This window comes from Dendrobates tinctorius, unplaced genomic scaffold, assembly GCF_039654945.1.
Source record: "Dendrobates tinctorius isolate UK_male_01 unplaced genomic scaffold, ASM3965494v1 ptg000071l, whole genome shotgun sequence".
Taxonomy (NCBI): domain Eukaryota; kingdom Metazoa; phylum Chordata; class Amphibia; order Anura; family Dendrobatidae; genus Dendrobates; species Dendrobates tinctorius.
In genome coordinates, this window is record NW_027361739.1 from 15,613,507 (window position 1) to 15,639,457 (window position 25,951).

The window sequence follows — 25,951 nt, forward strand, 5'->3', positions numbered from 1 at the left end:
ATTTCCAGCAACTGCTCCCCAAGTAAAGATGTTGGATCTGATTGCCTAGTATGGGCATGAATGTACAGTGGGTATGGAAAGTATTCAGACCCCTTTAAATTTTTCACTCTGTTTCATTGCAGCCATTTGATAAATTCAAAAAAGTTCATTTTTTTTTTCTCATTAATGTACTCTGCACCCCATCTTGACTGATAAAAATAGAAATGTAGAAATTTTAGCAAATTTATTAAATAAGAAAAACTGAAATATCCCATGGTCTTAAGTATTCAGACCCTTTGCTCAGTATTGAGTAGAAGCACCCTTTTAAGCTAGTACAGCCATGAGTCTTCTTGGGAATGATGCAACAAGTATTCCACACCTGGATTTGAGGATCCTCTGCCATTCTTCCTTGCAAATTCTCGCCAGTTCCGTCAGGTTGGATGGTGAATTTTGGTGGACAGCCATTTTCAGGTCTCTCCAGACCTGCTCAATTGAGTTTAGGTCAGGGCCCTGGCTGGGCCAGTCAAGAATGGTCACAATACAGGACGATTCTTCATGCGGACGGGGAGGGCCTGTAGCTATGGAGGGTGGGGTTGTTGCTATAGAGGGAATGTTTGGAGTAGAGTAGGAGGTTACGACTAGTTCTCATTTCAATGCCATAACACCCCCCCCCCCCCCCCCCCCTGGACGTTCTGTTCAGAATATCTAGAAAACCGTGCACACTAGTGACAGAAAGTAAATTACTTATTGTCATAATTCTGCAGCCCAGATATGTACTGAGATTATGTGAAAAGCCCGGACAACCCCTTTAAATATGAGTGTCTGAGCAAAGGGTCTGAATACTTATGACCATGTGATATTTCGGTTTTCCTTTTTTAATATGCAAAAATTTTCTACATTTGTTGGTTTTTTTTTATTTTTTATTTTTTTTCAGTCTAGATGGGGTGCAGAGTCTACATTAATGAGAGAAAATGAACTTTTTGGAATTTACCAAATGGCTGCAGTGAAACAAGAGTGAAAAATTTAAAGAGGTCTGAATACTTTCCATACCCACTGTACAATAGTTGTTCCTATTGGACAGTTGCAGGAAGGACTGAAACATCATACACCTGGAATGCGCCCATTTTTTTTTTTTTTTTACCTCCCCTGGGACCCTTGCACATTGGGAGAAAGTTTTCCTAAGTAAAATCGGTGGAGAAGTTTGTGCTTCCTCACAGTTCTCTTCATTGAGATCTGTAGAATTTGACGGAAGCAAAGCCCAAATAGAGACAAGTGGCGTATTCTCCCTCTTCCCGCTGCGACTATATAGGTTTTTTGTGCGATAAGCTGTACTTGTATGATGCCAGTCACTTAAAAGGAATCTGTCACCTCATTTTTGGCCTATGAGGTGCGGCCACCGCCTTCAGGGGCTTATCTACAACATTCTTTAATGCTGTAGATGAGCCCCCTATGTAACCTGAAAGATAAGAAAAATGAGTTAGATTATACTCACCGGCAGTCTGGTCCAATGGGTGTCGCGGTCTGGTGCCTCCCATCTTCTAGCGATGACGTCCTCCTTCTTACTTCTGCTGCGGCTCCTGTGCAGGCGTACTATATCTGCCCTATTAAGGGCAGAGTAAAGTACTGCAGTGCGCAGGCGCCGGGAAAGGTCAGAGAGGTCCGGCACCTGTGCACTGCAGTACTATACTCTGCCCTCAACAGGGCAGATATAGTACGCCTGCGCAGAAGCCACAGCAGAAGTAAGAAGGAGGACGTCATCGCTAGAAGGTGGGAGGCACCGGACCGCCACACCCATCAGACCGGCCCGGACCCCCAGGTGAGTATAATCTAACTCATTTTTCTTATCTTTCAGGTTACATAGGGGGCTTGTCTACAGCATTACAGATTGCTGTAGATAAGCCCTTGATGGCCATGGCTGCATCTCATAGGCCAAAAATGAGGTGACAGATTCCCTTTAACCATATTATGGGCTAACTGGGGAAAAATGCAGTGAAAAAGTGTTTGACATTGTTTTGGGGATTTTGATTTCATTGTGCTGTAAAAATTAAATGACCAGGCAGCGCCAGCATGATTATTCAACTTGTATAGTTGAGTTTTTTTTTTAATAAATTCCTAAATTTAAAGAGGAGCCAGTGAAGTGTCCAGAATTGCTCTTGTTTTATGTGTATTGATCACAAGTATTCTTGTTCCCTTCTGCCCCCTTTCAAACATCCGCCGTACATGTACACCTGGAGTTGGGAGCGGGCGTATAGCAGATGATGGCTGTGGTACCCAGTCAGCGCCTGCTTCTAACAGCAGCAAAGTGGACCAGCGCTTCACTTTCTGCTTTTAACCTCAGATATGCCGCTGTCAGTCTAATCACGTAATCGCTGGGTCCTGTAGGGTTACCACCAATGCAGCCGGGGGCCTAGTGGTGTGACAGTGTACCTGAGAAACGCAATGCATTGCTGGGCTTTATAGGAGACTGTATACAATAGCAGTATATGATTCAAGTGCCCTGAAAGGGACTACAAAAAAGTTTTAAATATTAAAAAAAAAAATCATAAAATTTGAATAACTTCCCCCTCCCCCCTATTAAAAATAAAGATATTAATCCAATAAAATAATAACAAAATTTATTTCCATATAAATTCAAAGGCTGATTTCTCAGTAGCGAAGGGGCGGACAGGCCATGTAAAGGTATTGCTGGACTTGTCTTTTAATGAGTTGCGTATAAAAATAAATAGTAAATAGTTTGGTTGTGATGTCCTGCTGACGGTTTTTGTACAATTTCAATATCGTCTTGGGACCTAGACAGAAAATCCAGTCTTATAATTTCACATTCCTATATAATGACTGGTTAGGTCCTCCTCGTCTGCACACATGTAGTTATGTAGTTGGGTGTGTTCTTTTAATTTGTATGTTTTTCACTGTCACTTATGCGCTCCCTCCCAAAAAATACTCCACCCAGCATAATTCATTACACTTCATTAATGAAAGGTAAAAAAAAAACAAAAAAACCCATCATGATCGCAGCATGAAGAAACCTGAAGAACTAAGATGGCATGACTTTCTGGAGAAACGCCATCCATGTGGCACCGGAGACTTAGGCTATGTGCACACGCTGCGGTTTTGCTGCGGTTCCACTGCGGTTTTGGCCCTGCAGAACCGCAGCAGTTCCGCAGACATGGTACAGTACCATGTAACCCTATGGGTTTTCAAAACCGCAGTGCTCACGCTGCGTTTTTTTCTGTGCGGTTTTGCTGCGGTTTACAAACCGCAGCATGTCAATTGTTTCTGCGGATTCCGCTGCGGTTTCACACCTTTAACATAGTAGAGGTGTGAAACCGCAGGGCAAAACCGCAGGCCAAACCCCAGGAAAACCGCAGGTCACTTTACCTGCGGTTCCGCGGGGACAAACCCGCAGGTGATTCTGCATTGTGTGCACATCGCCTTAGAACTGAATCTGCCTCATTTCCAAGGCAGGATTATGAAATATCTGCCCTCTTGTGGATTATCAAGAGTATTGCATCTGTGAATTTTAAACCTTTTCCCCTCTTTGCCTTAGTTATGCTCCAACCGTTTGACTATGATCCTAATGAGAAAAGCAAGCATAAGTTCATGGTTCAGTCCATTTATGCGCCGCCAGACACCTCCGACATGGAAGCTGTTGTAAGTATATAGAACATATTTTTTTGACACTGCAAGATCAAGTATTGCAACAATCAGAATTTGTTTATCCTTTCTCTAAATCATTTTCTCTTAGTATATTTGAATGTGGATATTTTTTTTTTTAAAAAAAAAACCATCATGCTGAAGAGAAGTTTTCCCCATACCAATAGGTCCAGACCCCAGCTATTTTAAGGGAAGGTCTGTGGAACCAGGGAACCAACCTCCGCAGACCCCCTTTTTTAATGGAGGTTAGGTGCACATGCCTGACCTCCAATGACCTCCTACTCCATTCATTATCTATGGGACTGCCGAAACTACCAGATTGTTGTAATAGGTTTTCTCGTTCGGCTCCATAGACAATGAATGGCGCGGAGGTTAAACGTGCACATGCGCTCCATTCCTGACTTGGCTATGCTGATCTCAGAGTTGCTAGGTGTTTAACCACTTACTTTCTTGGGAATAACTTTTTTTTACTGGGGGTTTATTTTATTTTGCGTTCCATTTATTCTTCCCTTGCTGTAATGGGAAGTAGCTCTCCATGCAGTGACTTCCTGGTTCAGATTCAGTATTAATCTGAACAATCAAAGCTGCAGTGTAAAGCATGAATGAGCGAATGAGCAGCAGTCTGAGCCTAGGGTGAGATGGATTTTCAGACTTTCACTTCACAAAGCAGTGAACCTATCCAATCTATATTTAATCGAGATATTCTTCTGACAAAGCTTTCTGCTCTCTCCCTAGTGGAAAGAAGCAAAGCCGGATGAATTGATGGATTCAAAACTCCGGTGCCTGTTTGAGCTACCTTCTGAGAATGACAAGCCTGTAAGTAAATCGGCATTACTTCTACTTCAGTGTGTACCACTAAATCTCTTGGATTTCAGTTACAAAACTACAGCATTTTGCTACTCGGTGTTCCCCCTACTCCGGTCCTCCAGAGCCACCAACAGGTCATATCGTCAGGATTTCCTTAGTATTGCAAAGGTGATGGAATTCTTGCCTGTCCTGGTGATGCAATTATCACCTGGGCAATACTAAGGAAATCCTGAAAACATGACCGATTGGTGGCTTCTGTGGACCGGAGTTGGGGAATGCTGTGCTACATTTTTAGGACAAGTGTATCAGAATACCTTACCTGACCAAATGTATGGATAGTATGAATACAGTAGGTTTAACCCCTTCCCTTTATGTGGCAGGAGCATAGAGCAAGCTCAGGTACTGAGCCTATTCATAGATCGGGTGCTGGCTATAGTATACATCCAGTATCTACCACTAACAGTAGCGATCAGTTTTGGCTTTGATCGCTGCTATTGAACTACTTAAAAGACACATCTCAGACAGCACATTTAAGTGACACCTCTTCTGCCGCTCCTAAAGGGGTTTTCCCACAAAGTACATTTTAATTAATAGATCTTGGAATAATAATTTCCACAATTGGATGTTTTTAAATAAAATGTTCCTGTGCTGAGATAATCTTATAAATGTGCCCCTGCTGTGTACTGTGTAATGGCCGTGTGTGACCGTACAGGAACATGGTCTGATCATACCACATCTCCTGGCCAAGGGAGAAAGGAAAAGAGGATACAGACAGGACAGTATGGGATCACAGCTGATTCTTTCGGTGAGGCAAAGTAATTGACTGCCTGTTTTCAAGCAATGTTTGTTTTATCTACAAGAAAGAATCCTTTGCGATCCCTGCTGTCCTGTATTTGAAGTCTATTGATTAAAATGTTGGATAAAACTGACTTTGTTCTTGGGAAAACCCCTTTCCTTATTAATTTTTTTTTTTTTCTTTTTATCAGCGTTCCTGCAAAAGTCCAAAAGATTAAAAACTCGAATTATTTTACATGTACATTAATCTGGTTTAGCAGCAGTGCTCAATGTCAGGCACAGCTGCAAAATCAAACGGGTGTATAAAAAGATAAATTCCTGTGATCCCAATGTATTGTTACCCCTCTATAAATCACTGGTGAGGCCACATCTAGAATATGGTGTTCTGTTTAGGGCTCCACATCTTATAAAGGATATTGGGAAATTAGTCAGTTCAAAGGCGGCAACTAAATTATTGCGTGGGATGGAAGGTCTCTCCTATAATGAGAGGTTGGAAAAGTTGGGCATGCTTGTCTAAGAGTTTAAAAGCTCCTCAGAGATCTCATATGTATAAATACATGTGTGATCAATAAAAAAAAGGACTGGCACATGACTTATTCCTTCCAGAGACATGCCAGAGGACCTAGGGGCACTCATTACTGGTGGAGGAAAGGGAATTCCGGCAGCTAATTAGGAAAGGGTTCTCTACAGTTAAAGCATTCCACAGTCTAACACAGGGTTCCCCAACTCCAGTCCTCAAGGCCCGCCAACAGATCATGTTTTCAGGATTTCCTTTGTATTGCACAGGTGAAGCAGTTATCACCGGAGCAATACTAAGGAAATCCTGAAAACCTGATCTGTTGGTGGGCCTTGAGGACTGGAGTTGGGGAACCCTGGTCTAACAATTATATTGCAAGGGTAGTAATGGTAGATCATTTAAAAAATAGCTGCAGGCTTTTCTCACAACCAGTGGCATTGCTGGTATTAATAGTCTAGCGATAGAGAATGTAGAACTTTTTTTCAACCCACTTAATTGAGTAGAGAACAGATAATTAGAAACTCCAGAACTGACGTTATTCTGTCGCCACTCCTCTTCCAAAATATGCAATTAAAAGTGATCAAAACGTGGCACATACCACAAAATGGTACCACTAAAAACTATAGTTTGACATTGCCATATTTGTACCGACCTGGAGAATCATGTTGCCGGGTCATTGTTACTGGTGCCTGAACACTGCAGGAACAGAACCCACAAAACTATGGCGGTATTTATTTTTTCCCCATTACTCAGTACATTATATGGTGAAGTGAATGATGTCGCTCAAAGCTACAACTCGTGCCCTCACCCCTGAGAAAAATCAAAAACTGTCCATAGACAGGAAGGTAGTTACAAAAATAGAAAAAAAAATGATGACCCTTAAGAAGAAAGGGAGGGAAAAAATAAAATTGCAAAAGTGAAAATTGACTCTGCAGCAAGGGGTTAATCTGTCTTATTTTCCTGTTGCATTTCAGCATGATGGAGAGCCAAACAAGGTGCTCTCTAGCAGTGTAACAAAGACCGAATCCACCTCTATGTTCAAATCCATAAGTTCCAGTCTGGACGACCCCGAGCATAAGAAGTTGTCAGAAGATAATAAGCGACTGCAGGCGGAACTCCAGAGACTACGGGAGGACATCAAGATCAAGGTACTGACACAAACCAATCATGTTCCCTGCAGCATTCTTATGTGGAGATATTCGAGGATGCGTTCCTATTTGCCAGTGTCCCACTGATAACACCTAACGTCAGCTATTCAGCTTTGTCATAGGAACATGTATGAATCCAGATCACCAGCCACAACACTGTTCACACCTCAGCCTACTGATCATGTAGCTGTTTGTTCAGATTATCCACCTTTCAAATTAAAGGGCTTGTTCAATCAGACATGGGGGAGGGGGGCATATCACAAAATTATGACCCTGATGTCCAAAAGTCAAGGATCTGCTAGAATCAAGTCACAGTGCTGCTAAGAGTCATCAGACTATACTGATGTTTTCTTAGTATTCTTAGAGTGAACCTGGCAGCAGGATTGTGCTGAGTAACATACAGACAGTGTCAGGTCTGCGCCGTTAGGCTGTGTGAACACGTTGTGTTTTTTAAGCGTTAACACAGCGGCAAAGCCGCCGCGGAAACGCTTAAAAAACGCTAGTTAAAACGCATACCATGCAATCCTATGAGATTCCGCAGTTTCTGTGCCCATGCTGCGGATTTTTCCTCCTGTGGAATCTCATTGCGTAATAATCTGCAGCATGTCCATTAATTTTGCGGAATCGCGGCGATTCCGCCGCCATAGGATTGCATTGAAACGCTCCCTTTATGCATGTGGCTATGCCCACCATGCGTAAAGTGAGCATTTCATGTGCGGATGGTACCTGGGGTCTGGAGGAAAGGAGACTCTCCTCCATGCCCTGGGTACCATATTCCTGTTTAAAAATAGAATTAAAATCAAAAATAGGGATATAGTTACCCTCTGTCGGCCTCCTGAGTCTTCCCGGCCCTCAGCGGTGCTTTGCGACAAAATGACCTTTGTGACGTTGCGGTCGCGTGACGTCACAAAGGTCATTCTCGCAAAGCATGCCTTAGAACGGAAAGGACCGGGATCGCCGCTGAGGAGATCGGGGGCCAACAGAAGGTGAGTATATCCATATTTTTTATTTTTTTTTTATTTTTTTTAACATCCTATCTTTTACTACTGATGCTGCATAGGCAGCATCAATAGTAAAAAGTTGGTCACACTTGTCAAGCCCTATGCTTGACAAGTGTGACCAACCTGTCAATCACTTTTCCAAGCGATGATTCAAATTGCTTGGAAAAGTGCTTGAATTCCTCAGGCTACAAACGCATAACGCTTGTATTTTGCGGGAAAACACATGTGAATTCCGCATGCGTTTTACCTGTGGCGGGGAGTTGCGGAAATGATACCTTGGTTGATGAAATCCATCTTGTGATTGTTTAACTGAAAACTGAAAATAAAGATTAATGATATGCTCATGCTCTGTGGTGGGCCTGTGTGTGTGTGTGTGTGTGGGGGGGGGGGGCATCATGTGGTGCTCTGCTTAGCTATTCATATTGATGGCTTCTAACAGGTCACTGATCCCTCAGTGACCCGCCCCCTATTTTACATAGTGTATATCATATTGTTTGGGGGGGATTACATTCATCATGCAGGCGCCTGCGCTGTAGCATGATCTTATCTATAATGTCCATTTTATTTAGTGATATACATTTCTTGAGAGAAAATTTTTTTCCTCAAAATTTTGCTAGAGGAAAAAAAATGGTCTCCACCAACAGGGCGCTGGCCGCTCCTGCGCAGTAGCATCTATCGGCGATACAAATTATGCTACTGCACAGGCGCGGCCAGCGCCATTTTGAGGGGTTTTTTTCCTCAAATTTATAGCACTAAAAATAAAATGATTGGATATTATAGATCCGATCATGCTACAGCATTGGCGCCTGCATGATGAATGTGATGTGTATTTTTTTTTTCCCCCCCGAACAATGATATACAGTGTGTAAAATAGGGGGCAAGTCAGCAGCAGAGCGCCACATAACCCCCCCAACATATTTCCAAATTTTGGAGGTCTCTCAGAAATTCATTTTTTTTAGCGATCATCTTCCTGGCCACATATAGTAAGCAAACAATGGCAATTTTCTCAACATCCTCCATGCATTACTCCACGTAACCCAGAGTACAAATCAGAGGGTCTTTAAGCACTATACATTCATTTCTCTAGTCACCTTCCACGACAGCCACCTTGGAGGTTGTCTCCCCGCCCTAATAGGGGACAGTAACACAAAGAGGTTAAATAACCCTCCCCTTCCTGCTACCTCAGTGTTTTTCCTGTCCCCTATCGGGGCATGAAGAGGTCACAAGGGGCTGCCGTGGCCAGCGAGCGGAGCCCTAGATACTTACCAGAAGCTGAGCAGCCAAGGTCGGGGGGTTCTCCTCTCCTCCTCCATGCACTGCTCCCGTCTCCACCGCCGGTGTGACTCGGGACATGACTGCCCCTCCCGCGCCCTCCGGGGTAAAGCAGGGCGGTATGGTGCCTGCCGGTGTCCTGCACAGCTCCCCGGCGTCCTTCCTCCTTCCAGCGCTGCATGGGGAAGCCGCACGCGCGCCAGAGGGGGTGGGCAGTAGACTGGAAGTAGCGATGACGCGCACTTCCGGTTTGCGGCCTCCGGCGTCCTGCAAGGGGGAAACGCGCCCGGGGACCCGGGAAATGGCTCCAACAACGGCGGGGGTCGACCAGCGTCCTCCCCAGGGACAGAGGAGGAGGGAGGAGCACCAGAGAACGAACGCCAGCAACACCCTTAAAAAGGTGCAGCAGTTCCAGGTAAGCACAGTGTGTCTGTGGTGTGTACGGACATGGATGGTGAGAAGCCCTTAGCTGCAGCATCTGCGGAGCCCAGCGTTCCCCCTCCAACAGTGAGTAGCAGGCCCAGGTCCCTTGTCTGTCAAAATACCGTGGCACAGGTCTGAGTAAGCCTTCTCTTCTTCTTGCAGGAAGACAAGGCCTCTGCCCCTAAAAACCCCCGGAAGTGTGGTATTTGTGGTGCCAGGTTTCCTTCTGACTACAGAAAGAAGTTATGCCAACCCTGTACGCAAAATATCCTGCGTACCGAACAACCCTCCCTGTTTGACAGCATAAAGACTCTCATTAGGCAGGAGGTTCAGACCTCCATAGCAGCCCAGACCCCCGAGGCCCAGGGCCCTGCCTCAAAAAAGAGGAAAAGGGCACCCGCGGAGGCTGACTCAGACTCAGGAGAGGTCTGTTCCTCCGGATCGGAGGATATTTGGGAAAATGAGGGCTCCACGTCCACCTCCAGTCATGATGCGAAAAAATATTATTTCTCCTCGGAGGATATGGAGGAGTTAGTATCCATGGTGAGAAATACCATGGGATTAGAGGAGGAGGAGATCAAGCTTTCAGTCCCAGTCCGGGATGAGATGTTTGGAGGGTTGAAACCCAGAGGTAGAAAGGGTTTCCCAGTTCATGAGGTTATAAAGGATTTAATAGCTCAGGAGTGGTCCTCCCCCCAAGAAGGCACTTACTATGCCCTCTGAGCTAAAAAACCGTTTTCCCCTAGAGGGTGATAGTTCTGTTTGGGAGATCCCTAAAATAGACATCCAAGTATCTAGGTCACTAAGAAGACGTCCTTACCCTTTGAGGATGCCTCCCAATTGAAGGATCCAATGGATCACAAAATAGAGAGCCATCTTAAAAAGTCCTGGGAGGCCTCTACGAACCTGCTGAAAGCAAATATTGCATCTACCTGCGTGGCCAGATCTTTGTTTTTCTGGCTACGCACGTTGGAAGACCACCTATCGGGGGGCACTCCAAGAGAGGAAATCCTAGACTTCCTATCAATCCTCCAGAAGGCAACAGGGTATTTGGCTGATGCCTCAGGAGAAACGGTACGGGTAGCAGCAAGCTCCCTTGTCCTTTCAAACTCGGCCTGGAGAGCCTTGTGGCTGAAGTCACGGGGGGGGGGGGTGATATCACCTCCAAGGCGAAACTGTGTGCTATCCCCTTTCAGGGACACCACGTGTTTGGGCCGGTCCTAGATGATATCCTGGAGAAGGCCTCAGACAAGAATACATCACTGCCAGAACAGAAATCCACCAAAAAGCGGTTCTTTCGTCCCTCAAGAGAGTAGACCTCCCAGAGGCCATTCAGGGGAAAGGGCTAGACGGGTCGATGGAGCTACCCGAAAGGGGGTAAAGGAAGAAACATCCTTGTGCCCCAACAGCAGCAGCCCCCGGAGAAGCAGTAACTCCCGGGTAGGGGGTCGACTCACACAGTTTCTCGCCCAATGGCAGGCCACGACCTCGAACCAGTGGGTCCTGCACACTATACAATATGGGCTGAAGCTGGAGTTCAAGCACCCCCCCCCCTCCCCCAAACGACCTAAGAATTACTCCGGCAAAGTCCCCAAGTCTGCAGAAAATATTGTTACGTCAGATAGAAGAACCTATACGGGAAGAAGTGGTCTCATGTACCTCCGCAAGAGGAGGGCAGGGGACATTATTCTCGCCTGTTCCTGATTAAAAAAAAAAAAAAAAAACCCTCAGGGAAACACAGGCTCATAATAAACCTAAAGCCCCTGAACCACTTCATCAAGTACCGAAGGCTCAAGATGGAATCGGTGAAGTCAGCGATCCCGCTCATTGGGCAAAACTGGCAAATGGCTACGATAGATCTAAGGGACGCGTATTACCACGTTCCCATTCATCCAGATCACCGGAAGTTTCTGAGTTTCGCTGTCTCCCACGACCAAGGAATCAGCCACCTCCAGTTCAATGCCCTGCCGTTTGGGGTATCCCCAGCACCAAGGGTATTCACAAAGATCATGAGGGAAGCAGTCATCTCTATCCGGCTTCAGGGGATATGCATTGTGCCGTATCTAGACGATCTGCTGATCGTCGCACCATCGGTAACCCGGCTGAACCAGGACGTATCAAGAACCCTACAGATACTCGAAGGCCTAGGGTGGATACCGAATCTCCAGAAGTCGGCACTCTATCCTTCCCCGAGGAGGAAATTCCTGGGGATCCTCTTGGATTCGCAGAAAAGAACCTCCTTTCTCCGCGAAGATCGGCAAAAAGACCTTCGGCAAAAAATAATCAGGTTCAGAGACCAAAGGGCGCAAACGTTGAGGGATGCCATGTCCATCCTGGGTTCCCTGATGGCGTGCATTCAGGCGGTATCCTGGGCACAAGCTCATACATGAGTCCTCCAATCATATGTCCTGATGAATGCGAGGAAGTATCCGAACAACCTATCAAAAAAGGTTCTGCTTCCAGGACGTGTAAATTGGCTCTTTGGTGGTGGCTGAGTTACCGAAACCTGAGACGAGGAGTAAGTTGGGATCAACTTCCTCTAAAAGTACTATGTACCAATGCCAGCCTGAGTGGCTGGGGGGCTGTGGTCGAGGATTCATACTTTCAGGGGCAGTGGCCCCAGAACATAAGATCCGGATCTTCAAACCTAAGGGAGTTGACGGCGGTGGAAGAGTCACTGAAAGCCGCATCAGCCCTGGTCAGGAACCATCATGTTCGGATATACTCCGACAACGTGACCACGGTGGCATATCTCAGACACCAAGGGGGCACAAAGTACGCCAGTCTAAAGAAGGTAGCAACAAGAATCTTCCTCTGGGCAGAGAAGCACCTGTTATCCATTTCCGCAGTACACCTGAAGGGGTCGGAAAACATCAAAGCAGACTTCTTGAGCAGGAAGGACGTCCATCCAGGAGAATGGTGTCTGAACCAGGAGGTCTTCCAGACCCTAGCCTCAAGATGGGGAGACCCAGAAGTCGACCTGTTCGCGAATGCGCAGAATGCAAAAGCAGCGACTTATTTCTCCCTCAGTCCCACGTACGGAGCCCAGGGGACGGATGCATTTGCCCATCCATGGGTCTTCAGACTGGCCTACGCTTTTCCCCCCAATCGCGATGCTGGCAAGAACGTTACAAAAGATAAGAGCAAACGGAGTCACAATGATCCTAGTGGCTCCCATGTGGCCAGGGCGGAGCTGGTACAGCGCTCTGTTGGACATGGCCCAAGAAGGTCCCTTGCTTCTACCCCAAAGGACCGACCTCCTGTTTCAGGGTCCCTTACTACACCTGAACCCGACCAGGCTACGTCTAGCAGCTTGGTTATTGAAGCCAATATTCTGAAGGCTAAAGGGTTGTCGGATGAGGTAATTCGGACCCTTCAAAAAAGTAGAAAGCTGGTGACGAATGCAATTTATGGCAAAATATGGAAAATTTTGCTCCTGGTGCCTCCCTGGGGCCCCTGACCCCTCCCATCCAAATATTGCCCAAATACTAGACTTCCTGCAGAAAGGGCTAGATCTAGGCCTTACTCCAAGTACGTTGAAAGTACAGGTATCTGCTCTTAGTTCTTTTTTTGACCGAGACCTAGCCAGACACCGCTGGGTCAAGCGATTCATGGTAGTGGCAGGCAGGATTTGCCCTTCACTCCCTAATCGGGTTCCCCCCTGGGATCTTAATTTAGTACTCAACAGCCTGACACAGGTCCCGTTTGAGCCCCTGTCAGAAATCTCATTGAAGATTCTTACACTCAAAACAGTGTTTCTGGTGGCAATCACATCGGCTAGACGGGTGGGGGAGCTACAGGCCCTATCAGTACAGGAACCTTACCTCTTACTCAATTCAGACAGTATAGTACTACGTCTAGACCCCTCCTTTTTGTCCAAGGTGGTGTCAGACTTTCATAGAAGCCAGGATATCGTGTTTCCCTCATTTTGCCCAAATCCTTTTAATCCGAAGGAGGGAAGGTTTCATACCCTGGACGTTCGCAGGGTAGTTCTCCGCTACCTCGAGGCAACCAGTGATTGGAGAATCGATCAGAACCTGTTCCTCCAGTATTCAGGAAGAAACAAAGGGAAGAAAGCGGCAAAGAACACGATAGCAGGCTGGATCAAGCAGTCCATCTCCCTGGCATATTCTTCATGACATCTCTCTCCTCCTGAGTCGTTAACAGCCCACTCCACTCGATCAGTCGCTACGTCCTGGGCAGCGAGGGGAAATAGTCTTCGGAGCAGATATGCAGAGCTGCCGCCTGGTCCTCTGTGCACACCTTTACTAGACACTATAGACTGGATTTCAATAGGGATCTGACGTTCAGCAGATGCGTCTTGCAAGCCGTAGTCCGTCCCTAGAAAAATTTATGTTGGCATGACTCCAAGGTGGCTATCATGGAAGGTGACTAGAGAAAATAGAATTAGACTTACCGGTAATTCGGTTTCTAGGAACCTTCCACGACAGCACTAATTTCCCTCCCTATATGATATGTTTGCCAGATGATTCCTGCTCTACTGGCGGTAACTATTCATGCTAGTATGTCAGAAAAAACACTGAGGTAGCAGGAAGGGGAGGGTTATTTAACCTCTTTGTGTTCCTGTCCCCTATTAGGGTGGGGAGACAACCTCCAAGGTGGCTGTCGTGGAAGGTTCCTAGAAACCGAATTACCGGTAAGTCTAATTCTATTTTTCCTGTTCTGTAAAGTTTAGAACCACTGTCCTCTGTCCAAAAGGCATATAAAGGCGGGCAAGACCACAGTGAAATATTCCTGCTTCCTCCCCAGAGCAGCGGAGGCAATTAAACGGTGTTCCAAATTATTATGCAAAAGGAGTTTAGGAGTGATAAGGTTAGAATTTTTTTGTTTGTCATTTAAACTCATTGATGATGTGTGTCAGGGCTCTTTATATCAGTGAAAGCAATTGCAGATACCTGTTCAAATTAGTTTGGCAGGTGTGTCCAAATAAAGGCAAGACTACTTAAGAAGGCTGTTCCACATTATTAAGCAGCCTACATTTTTTGCGAAAATGGGAAAGAAAAAGGATGTGTCGGCTGCTGAGAAGCAACAAATTGTGAAGTATTTAGGTCAAGGCATGACTACAATCAACATTGCCAAAACACTTCATCGTGATCATCGCACAATCAAGAAGTATGTAGCTGATTCCCAGCACACACGTGTGCGTGCTGATAAGGAAAAATTGAGGATTCTTTCCAACAGGCAATTGCGTCAGGTTAAAAGAGCAGCTGCAAAAATGCCTTGTCATAGCAGCAGACAAGTTTTTTTAAAGCTGCTGGTGCCTCCAACGTCCCCCGAACAACAAGATGCAGGGTCCTTCAGAGGTTTGCAGCTGTGCGTAAGCCATCCTGTCGACCACCTCTATCCACTGCACACAAGCAGAGACGGCTCCAGTGGGCCAAACGATACATGAAGACTGACTTCCAAACTGTTTTGCTCACCGATGAGTGCCGTGCAACGCTCGATGGTCCAGATGGATGGAGTGGAGGATGGCTGGTTGATGGACACCCCATGAAAACACGGCAAAGGCGTCAACAAGGAGGAGGTGGAGTAATGTTTTGGGCTGGAATCATGGGGAGAGAGATTGTCGGCCCCTTTAGGATCCCTGAAGGTGTAAAGATGAACTCCATAATCTATGTTGAGTTTGTAAAACAGCACTTCCTGCCATGGTTCAAGAGGAAGAACCGTGCTTTCCGCAGCAAGATCATTTTCATGCCTGATAATGCACCGTCTCATGCTGCAAATAACACATCTGCATCTCTGGCTGCTATGGGCATAAAAGAGGACAAACTTATGGTGTGGCTACCATCTTCCCCTGACCTCAACCCCATTGAGAACCTCTGGAGCATCATCAAAAGGAGTGTCTATGATGGCGGGAGGCAGTTCACATCTAAGCAACAGGCAGGGAGGGTATTCTGTCCACATGCAAAACAATTGAAGCACAAACCATCCAAAAACTGACAAATTCAATGGACGAGAGAGTTCAGAAGCTTCTTTCCAACAAGGGGTCCTATGTGCAAATGTAACATCACCGAGAATAAAGTTTTGACTTGAAAACTGTTTGATTTCATTTTGTAATAAGCTGATAATGCTTATCATTTCACAATTGACCATTTTTTTGTTCAAAATAAAAAGGTTGAAAACTCTGCTGTGCATAATAGTTTGGAACATGCATTTTGAGTGTTTTATTATTTTTAAAAATATACTGTTTTCATAGGCAGTTTGTTAAAAAACATTGCAATTATACTAGAATATTAGATGACTGGAAAATAACAATGACTGCAATTCATATAGGTAATTTAGAGAAAATATGAGGAAATATTTTTGGCATAATAATTTGGAACACAGTGTAGTCAGGTCTGAGGCCCATCAAAGGGACCCATTTCACATAGCGACGCACCAACGATCCCGACAGCGATACGACCTGGTCAGGATCGCTGGTGCGTCACTACATGATCGCTGGTGAGCTCTTAAACTGGCAGATTTCACCAGCGATCAGGACCAGCGAGGACGCTGGTAACCAGGGTAAATAGTGGGTAACTAAGCGCGTGCGTCCCTTAGTTACCCGCTGTGTACCCTGGATACCAGCGTGCTCACGCTGGGAGCTGGTGTATCTGCTGTGGTTATGCTGACGGAGAATCTGACCACAAAGCACAGGCTTAAGGCTATGTGCACACGCTGCGGTTCCGCTGCGGCTTTGGCCGCAGCAGTTCTGCAGACAGTGTACAGTAGCATGTTATCCTATGGGATTTACAATCTGCTGTGCACATGCTGCGGAATTTAAACTGCGGAAAAGCTGCGGTTTTGAATCTGCAGAAAGAATTGACATGTCATTCTTTTCTGCGGATTCTGCTGCGGTTTACCATCTCCTCCATTGTAGAGATGATAAACCGCAGGCCAATCCGCAGGTAAAACAGCAGGTCATTTTACCTGCAGTTCCGCAGATAAAAAATCCGCAGACCAATCCGCAGCGTGTGCACTTAGCCTAAAAGTTCAAACCCAGGCACATGAGAAAGGTGCAGTACCGGCATAGATGGTGTGAAAGTGAATTCATTGATTTCTCCCTGAACATAAACTACAGCCCCACAACTTTCATTCCACATTGTGAAAGGAGGCAGCGCAGGTGCTCTGACCTACTCTGCACAGCAGACACAGGGTGGTATCTGGGCTCATCTTAGAAGCTATTTGCCCATTATCTATAGCAGATTGGTGTTGTAGTCCCAGCTTCCCTCCTCATCCTCCTGTCCTGACCACTCTGCCTCCTGCACAGGTTTCACCAGCTCTGCAAGCCAGGAACTGAGCAGCCCCGCATCCACCAATGAGAAGATGGGGGCGGGGCTACTATCACTTCTGAGAAAGATCAGAATCATAAATCAGTGTCGGGGCCGGATGTGGCCCGCAGTTTGCCCAGGTCATCTTGATTTTGAAATATTCATGCCAAATGTATGTCTTATGGACGGTTCTGACCATATTCGGTCATTTCTACTCCCATTGACTCTAATGATGTTCGTCTGTGTTCGACGAATGCTGCAAAAACAATATTAGATCCTGATCATATTCGGAACCGAATCCGAACAAAATCGCTCATCTCTACCCAGGATTTTTCTACCTTTCATGGGTTATTCTGCTGCCTATCCCAGTGCTGATATATCCAGATCCTCAGCCTCTGAGGATGTCCACCCCTCTTCTCACAATTTTTGGTGAGTGTAGGAGAGGAGGGGTCAGGATAATATTGCAGCTTTCAGTGCTGCTTTCTGCTCCATGCCGCACTAGGCTACGCCCAGACAACCCCTTTTAATGTTCAAGATGGATTTTTCACTTATTGCTTACTGTACCTCCCCCCCCCCCCAAAAAAAAAAAAAGAGGGAGGAAAAGGCAACGTGTACTCAGATGTAGGTGTGTAATCTAATCGAGGAGAGGTGTTTATGTATGTGTGTGTATATTATTTTCTCTCGTATTATGTATCATATTATGCATAGATAGATAGATTTAGGTGTATGTGTGTATATAATATGGATATACCTGTCACTATATCTTCTGTGACAAAATTTCATTGTGTCGCAATTCCCTTTATCACCACTTAGCTGCATACTAACACAAGTCTTTATTTTATTTAACAGGAGGAAGATGGTTTGAGAATGCGAAAAGTTCAAGCTTCCAGTAACCCTGTCTCTTCATCCTCTAGCCTTGTAAAAGATGAAGGCTTAAACCCCCGGATACTCGCCCTGGCAGTCTTGGTTTTCATTATTGGTGTAATCATAGGGAAAGTGGCCTTGTAGATGACGCATGCTTCAAAGGAAATTGAGAGAGGAAAAAAAAAAAAAAAACAAATTTACAAAATCATACTGTTGATGGTTTGATGGCTTAGCCATATCAAAAAAATAAAATTTATTCATAACGAGTGAGAAAAAGGAAAAAAAAAAAATGTACATTTCACAGGTCCTGCCTTTAAGTTCCTCCCCACCCTTCCTCCCCCGCTCAGTTCTAACATTTTTGCTTCTAGGATCAGATCAATTGTACAGAATGATTCACTAGCAAAGATCATTATTGATTAAATAACTGAAAGTCACCTAATTCTCTAACGTTGTACTGTAAAATGTCATTTTAAAGACAAAAAAACAAACAGCGGAAAAAACAACACATTTTTAAACCTGTTTCTGGTTTACCTCTTTTAAGAAAAAAATTCATTGTCATCAGTTTAGGTCCAGTGGCACCATCATTGGTTCCCAGGGAGGGGGAAGGGAAGTGGTATATGTATATTTTTTTTTTTTTTGCCCTCCAGCCTATGTATACATATATAAATATATATAAATATATTAGTCATACTTGCTGCTCATGAAGGATTACGTCCATTTTTAAGTGTAGAAATCTCCCGTGCTGCATCCTGCGGCCTACCTGGATTTGCACAAAGTCTGTAGCCAGTTAGAAGTTTGGGGTGGGCAGCCATATGGGCGATGGGTGTTTCGGTTAGCCCAATTTCCAAGGCTGTGCAGCAGATATCTTTTCGTTTCACAATGGTTATAGGACGCAGATCTATATGTACAGAAGTGTCGGGTATTGGCTTGTATTAACCGGGATGGGGTTGCTCTGGCATAGCAGTGAATATTGGGGTGCTTGGGAGTAGTTATCTGGAATAGGGACCAAACAGGAGACCATCATATAGTATTTTATACAGGGTAGGGTAAGGAGTTGGCTCTACCCTGCCCCATAATAAAGCCATTTTACAGTGTTTAACCCACGTCACTATCCATTACCATCTACCCATTGTTTAGGTGATCTGTCGATGTGGATGCAGAAAGGTTTATGTTGCGCATACATAAAACCCGCACATAATTCAGTATATAGTTTGGCATTCATTGTCTTGATCTGTTGGGGTCTTTTTTTGTGTGTGTGTGTTCTGTGTGGTCAGACAAAAAAAGTTTTGTATGAACATCTTAATACACAGGGTCTTGTTGAAAATTTAGCGCCCCCACCTTCCGGCCCTTTCTTGTAATTTTAGTTATAAGATCTGGGGGGGGATGAGATTTAACCCATCAGGTGTCCCTGCTGTAAATTAAATCTTTCAAAAATATCTCTGTGGTTTATTTTTGTTTTTTATGTTGTATAAACTTTTTGTTTTGAGTATTTTGCATCTGAATTTGTTTGTAGATTGAAGTTGTGCTGCCCTTTTGCTCCATGGCTCTCTTTGCCATTTCATTTTGCCCTCATTCAGGATATAATATAGCGGAGCTTCAATACCAGACATGGCCCAAGTACCAGAGTAGCGCTGTTTCTGAATAGAATGCAGATCTATTTTCTAGTCTCGTACAACCCTTTTACGTTTTGTTTTCCCCTCTTTTGAGCAGCCCAGACTAAGGTTTCAGTCTCACATTTTGGTTTTTATTTGCATACGAAACAAAACAGATCATTTGATAGTAAAGAAAGTGAAAATTTGACAGCACTTGGATGGTGTCCATGTGCCGTCTTTTTTTTTTTTTTTTTTTTTCCCTTGGACCCATTGATTTGCTTTAAAAACTTTCGATGCATGACTTGGATCAAAAATGTACGTACTTCCATTTTTCTTTCCTCTGCTCATATACTCTAAAATGGACTATACTATAAAAAGGACGAAAAAAGTACAAAAAAAAAAAAAAAAAAAGTATGAAAGAGGCCTATCTTTTAAGGATATACTAAGGCCAGTTTTGGACAGCCACAAAAGCCCCCTCCCCACCATGAACTGGTTACTCGGGCCCACAGTTAGGATGCGTGTAATTAGCTTTTCTGAAACCTAGGCTAAACCTAAGGCTGGAATCTCGTATGCAGTTTAGTCATTTCCAGAAATGGTTTCAAAAGGCATGGGAAACTTTAGAGGAATTAGAGATGAGCAAAAAAAAAAAGCACTGTATTGGTCTGGCATCCAGTTCAGTTCTTCAGGGTTGGGTTGTCTTTATCTTTGAGCCTAGTCTCTTGGATGCCCCTTGCGCTTACGTCAAGATTTCATGTGAGGACTTGTGACTAGGCCTCACATAATGTTGCCTGGCTTAGTAAGCGCAAGACACACCCAGGATGCCTGGGCTCAAGGCATTGGCTGAAAATGTGAAGACTTCTTTGGTCCGGCTGCCCCGTATGACCCAGCTGGGTGTCGGACTACTGCAACCCAAATCTTGTAAAAGCTAGGATTCCCCCCCCCCCCCCCCTCCCCTCTCAGTGCTGGATCCATTTTTGAGTAGTGTAGTTGCTACGTGACCATATCCTGCAGTGCTTATGTAGCAGCTGATCACCTCCAGAGCTGCATCAGCATTCGGCATAGAATGGGAAAGGTTTGGTGTTAGCCATAGCATTGCCCGTCCCAGATAAAGGTTTGGTTCCGACTATTGCTACCCTATTTTTCTAGTGTAAGGTTTGGTCATAAGAGGGGTGCAGTTTAATAGAAGCAACTCTCGCATCCTGGGGTAGAGGCACTTACATTTTCCATCCTTTTCTGAAGGGCAGTATTGTGGATCTTTTTTTTTTTTTTTTTTTTTTTTTGCCGGGGGGGGGGGGGGGGGAGGGATTTGTAATGTATGTATTAAGAAACATGTTTGAATTAAAAGTAGACCCCATTTTAGAACAATGTTTTACATAAAAAATTACATTGAGTTGATTGTTCTTTATTCTTGTGCAGATTTCAATCTAATAAGTAGTTTTCTACCCCATTTACATCCAAAACAAAGGTCAAAATTGTCCATGTGAGCCGGCCCCTCTGCACTAACTATGTAATTGTCACCTAAATACATGACTCACTGCTTACCAGAATCTGGCTGAATTTAGCTTTCTGACTGATAGAAGAAGAAAACATTATAGAACTAGGCTGGGCTAAACTGCTATTTTTGGCCACACCACCAAACTTTGCTAGGTGTCGCTGCTACATTGCAATACAAGTGAATGGGGTCACATTACAATCCCAAGGTACAGCGACCACCACGAGCAAGTCCCAAAAAGTCCAACTGCTTTTGAATTTTTTTGTGATTTTGCTTGTTGCCCAAGTTTGCAATGTGGCCCTATTCACTTGTATGGTGACGCAATGTAGCAGCGACACCTAGCAAACGTTGGTGTTGACAGGTGTCGAGCCAGTTAGCAGCACCAAGATTATAAAGCGTCGCAAGAGAAGTCAAGATAATCACAATTCTGTGTAGATTTAATCTGCAAAATGATATTGGTGCAGCTTTTTTTTCAGAAGCCTGTTTATCATTAAGTCTGTCCACCTGATGGCACTGCTGCAGATTTCATGCATCCGTGGTCCCATTACATGTGCGTGAATGTTATAGGGATGATTCTATCATATCCGATTTACATTGTATTTTGATTTTTTTGCATTATTAAAGGACCACTCCACCTAAAAAGACAAGGTGGCTTGTATTACAGAGCTCCTAAAACTGACCATGTGGCAAGTCGTCGTCATCGTTTGGCCCTTTTGTCCTTTGTTTAAAGCCTGTTCATAGAAAAGAATATGTTGAAGTTCTGTCAATGTGGAAAAAAAGTTTACATTTATAATTGTGGCTATTACCAACTTGTAATTTGATGGTCCATTATGTACTCAGTATTGCATAATCTTTGTATTATGTTTGGACTGTGGCTGTGGAATGAGTTAAAGGGTTTGCCAAGAGAAAGAGTTCACTAATATTTTTTGTTCTTAAGAACAATGTTGGCTAGATCTCGTATTGCAGTCTTACCTTGTTCATTTAAACTGTTTTAAGCTGCAGTACCAAACACAACCTACGAAAGGCAGTGTTGCTGTATTTTTTTTATTTTTTGAGGGGTTGAAGCAAAAGCAAACTTTCGTCTAATCTTAGACAACTTGTCTAAATTCTCTGCTCGTCCACCCTCTCGCCCCTCCCGGGTCTACCTATGTTATCCATTACCCATACGTCTGCCACCTCCTTCCAGTTGTGTAAAGCACATTTCCACTTAGGCTGATGAAGTTACAACTCTTGTCTAGTTTCCTCCATAGGACGCCACGATCCTTGTTTTGTAGTCTCCGCTACAAGTGGTCTGTGTGTTTCTACACTTTTATCACAAGCCAGTTAGAATTGTCCATGTTCTGAGTTGAAAAATTAAAAATTAAGATATTAAACTCTGTTGTCGCCCATGTCTGTTAAAAATAATGCATGAAAATGCTTATAACTGGGCATCCATGGGAGGTAATGGGTACTAAATTACCAGACATTGGGTTAGTTTGTGTATCAGAATTACTTGGTGATTGGATTGAAGGAAATTCATTTCTATACATAATTTGTCTTAAATTTATTTCTAAAAGGTGATTATTTCTTGCCATATTCTGCAGTAGTGCTCTCCTCTGTCCTTAGGGAGGGATTAACAACCTTATTTATTTTAGCTTAACCCAAAAAACCGGATTACTTACCGGTAATACTCTTTTCTAGAGTCAAGACAGCACCCACAGAGAGGGGATCCGCCTCTAGGAACAGGAAACCTACAGAGAGATAAAAGGGGCGGTCCCCCTTGCTCCCTCAGTTGGATTACAGAGAACAAGAGGAACCTCCACACATGCTTTAGTCAATTTGTTCAGTAAGCGATTCTAGCATATATATACACTTATATCTTTTGCTGTATACATTTCACATATTTACATACAGCCTCTATCCTTCACCCACCCGAGTGAACCACGTGTACATATGTGGTGCCCCTGAGGGTTCAGTCGCCACAGAGGTACTGCACCTCCTCCTGAGGTGTAGTGCCCCACCATCCAGGTAAGGTGGAGACACCTGACCACGCTCCAACACCTGCATCCTACACAACACAGTAGTGTAGCACAGCACCCTTTGGTGGCTCCCGGCTTGGAGCACGAAGCGTGCTGGGAGGTGGGTGGAGCTTAGTTGGCACCAAAAGAGCGGGAAGAGTTCAGGATTTAGTCAGTCTGACAGTCAGTGGAGGAGAGAAGATCCGCTGAGTGGGATGGATGAAGGAAGTGCTGCAGGCCGACCTCAGTGACCTGGGTCCGCTGGCACAGGAAAGGGACATTGATGGAAAGCCTGACTCTCCATAAGAAAGAAGGATTAGTACGGAACGTAAGGAGAGGAGGACTAAGGATTAGGGTTAGAGCAGAACCCTTCCCAAGTTCGCAGCACAAAGCTGGGGGCTGGTCCCCGAGGTTGTATGGATACTAATGGTCCTGCAGCAGACACCGGAGGAATAGAAGTTGTCACCACTTTATTCCCACACAAGACTTGGGGGCACAACAGCAACGTGAGTGAGCCGGGACTAGGTAGTAAGGAGTCCCCGAAGCAGGCTGCAGCTGTCTGCTGTACAAGTAGAGTTCTTAGGAACATCTGACGGGAGGAATTCCAGTGTAACTCACTACTGTGAGTACTTCACTATAGGCGCAAGAAGGGAGATGTTCAGAAAAGGCATATGTTGGCGGAGTGTTGGAAAGGAGTACTTCATCTTGCCTGGAAGTTGGCTGAGCTCCTGACCCGGAGGACATGGCACGGATGCGGGCACCTGTACGCACAACAGACTGTGAGTAAAGCTTTGGAACTACATGCCCTGATGTCCTCCACTTATTCCTGCGCCTACACACTCAGTACTGCTGCATCGCTGTGCCGGACACTGCACCATCTACGTTTCCTCCCTATCTCTTCATCTATACTTCCCTGGGACTACAGCCCTACCTGTGGAGGGCCACAACATCAGTGCTACACCACACCATCTGTCCCAGAGGATCTGTCTGCAGCGTCGGCTTAACATCTTCATTGCCAAACACCACAGGTGGCGTCATGACTCATTTATTCCCAAACTTTAATCATCACCCACAAGTTTGACATTCCCCTTTTACAATGGATGCCCAGGGCCACGGACCAGGTCACCGCCACTGTGACAACTCCCATTGAAACCAATGGGCCCGGCTCCGAGTTCCCCGCCGCCCTGGGTGAGGGCGTTCCACATATATTAAGGGAGGGAAGTGTGTGGGTGCTGTCGTGGCTCTACAAAAGAGTATTACTGGTAAGTAATCCGTTTTTTTCTCTTCGCCACGACAGCACCCACTGAGAGATTTTCAGAGATAATCACCTGGGAGGGCCCACCGTGTCAAGGACAGATCTACCAAAGGCTAAAGGTATTGTCACACTTAGCGATGTACCAGCGATCCCGACCAGCGATATGACGCGGTCAGGATCGCTGGTACATCGCTAAGTGGTCGCTAGTGAGCTGCCACATAGGCAGATCTCACTAGCGACATCGCTGGGGACGGGGGTCGCTACTTACCTGTCACACCAGGCGATCCTGCGTCCTCCCGCCCGGCTCCACGCGTCGCTCGTCCTCACAGCAGGAAGCTGACGACGAGAAACAGTTCTGAACGTTCTCGCGCGATCAGCGATAACCAGCGGGGGAGCCGGTCGTAGGTCAGTATCAGACATAGCGATATCACTAGCAATATGGCTATAACGTCACAAGTTATAGCGATATTGCTAGCGATATCTCTTAGTGTGACAGGCCCTTAAGTTATCGGAAGAAGATAAATCTAGCCTGTAGTGACTATAAAAGGCAGAAGGAGAAAACCTGGTAGCGGCCTTACATGTTAGTTCAATTAGGACATCCGTCCTTTCGGCCCAGGAAAAAGATATGGCTCGTGCAGAATGTGCCCTCACGCCCTGTGGAGGGCCTTCTCTTTGCCGAATATGCCAATGTAATTACGTTTCTGATCCACACTTCTTGTTACCCTGGAAGAGACAAAAAGAGCCCTGCTATGCCTTCAGGGCTTAGAGTTATCTATATAGACTAAGATGGCCCCCTTTACGTCTAGGCAATACTATCCTTCTCTGGTGTTGCCGGGTTATCATAAAAAAGAGGGAAGGTAGATTTCTTGAATCTGGAATTTAGCAGCCCCTCTAGGGAGGTAGGACGGGTCCGTCTTTGACACTTCCGTCCTGAAATATTGTCAGGCAGGAGAATCTATTGACAGGGCCTGGAGATCATGCATTCTCCTTGCTAATACTAAAGTTACCAATAAGGCGGCTTTCAATGGAACGCACTTTGAGGCCAAGTGTATGGGCTCAAATGGGCCCTGTGTGAAAGCATCTAGGACTAAGCTAAGGCGGTTTTTGAAGAATGTGAACCGGGTTTGCTTGCTGACAAGCAGAGATATAGAGCTACCCCTTCGTTGCCCGCACATCATAATTATACGAGGCCTCCAGAGTCGAAACTTGGACTTTTAGGGTGTTAACTGCAAGTCCGAACTCACGCCCTTTCTGCAGGAGCTCTAATATGGCAGGGATAAGACCCTCCCCGGAAAGGTCTGCTCAATGGAAATTTAAAGCTTTTCCTGCAAGAGGGTGCCAATTAAGTCATCTGAGAATCCCCTTAGCTTCAGTAACTGCCTCTCAAATTCCGTGAGGTGTAGACCTTTGACCTGAGGGTGGTAACAGGGTCTTTGTGAGCGTAGGTCCTGATCCAGAGGGAGAACCCATAACATGGCTCTCAGCCATGAAACCCACGGCTCTTTGGCTCAAACGGGTTATTAAGATGACTCTCGCTCCCTATTACCTTATCCTGGTAACATCGGATCGGAGGGTCAGGTGAACCGTCCAATGGGTTTGAAGGGCGTCGAGTACATCTGAACTGTCTGTTCTGTACAGTGGAGCGAACCTTTCGCCCCGCCTATTGGCCCTTGTAGGGAACAGGTCTATCCGCCATGCCCCATATAGCTGCTATCATTCTGAAGATGCGCCGGCTGAGCACTCATTCCCCTTGATACAGGGTATGGTGGCTGAGGAGGTGTGCTCCGGTGTTGTCCACTCCTCTGACATGGAGAGCAAATAGGGACAGGCTCTGAAGTTGTTTATTACCCTGACAAGGAGGGTCAATAGGGACAACAGGTGTGT

General features: G+C 45.3%; 1 protein-coding gene across 2 annotated transcripts in view; it reads left to right on the top strand.

The window, feature by feature from the left end:
* Positions 1 to 22,188, top strand: part of VAPB (VAMP associated protein B and C) — a 58,547-nt gene extending 36,359 nt beyond the window's left edge. The window contains exons 3-6 of one of the 2 annotated variants that reach the window (XM_073582446.1): positions 3,527 to 3,630; positions 4,369 to 4,449; positions 6,727 to 6,900; positions 14,195 to 14,254. In XM_073582446.1, the coding sequence (XP_073438547.1) occupies positions 3,527 to 3,630; positions 4,369 to 4,449; positions 6,727 to 6,900; positions 14,195 to 14,239 (404 nt within the window). In that variant the 3' untranslated portion in view covers positions 14,240 to 14,254. Of the gene's footprint in view, positions 1 to 3,526; positions 3,631 to 4,368; positions 4,450 to 6,726; positions 6,901 to 14,194; positions 14,255 to 17,716 lie in introns of those variants that run through there. The other variant, XM_073582445.1, reaches the window with a different exon arrangement.
* Positions 22,189 to 25,951: the final 3,763 nt, after the last annotated feature.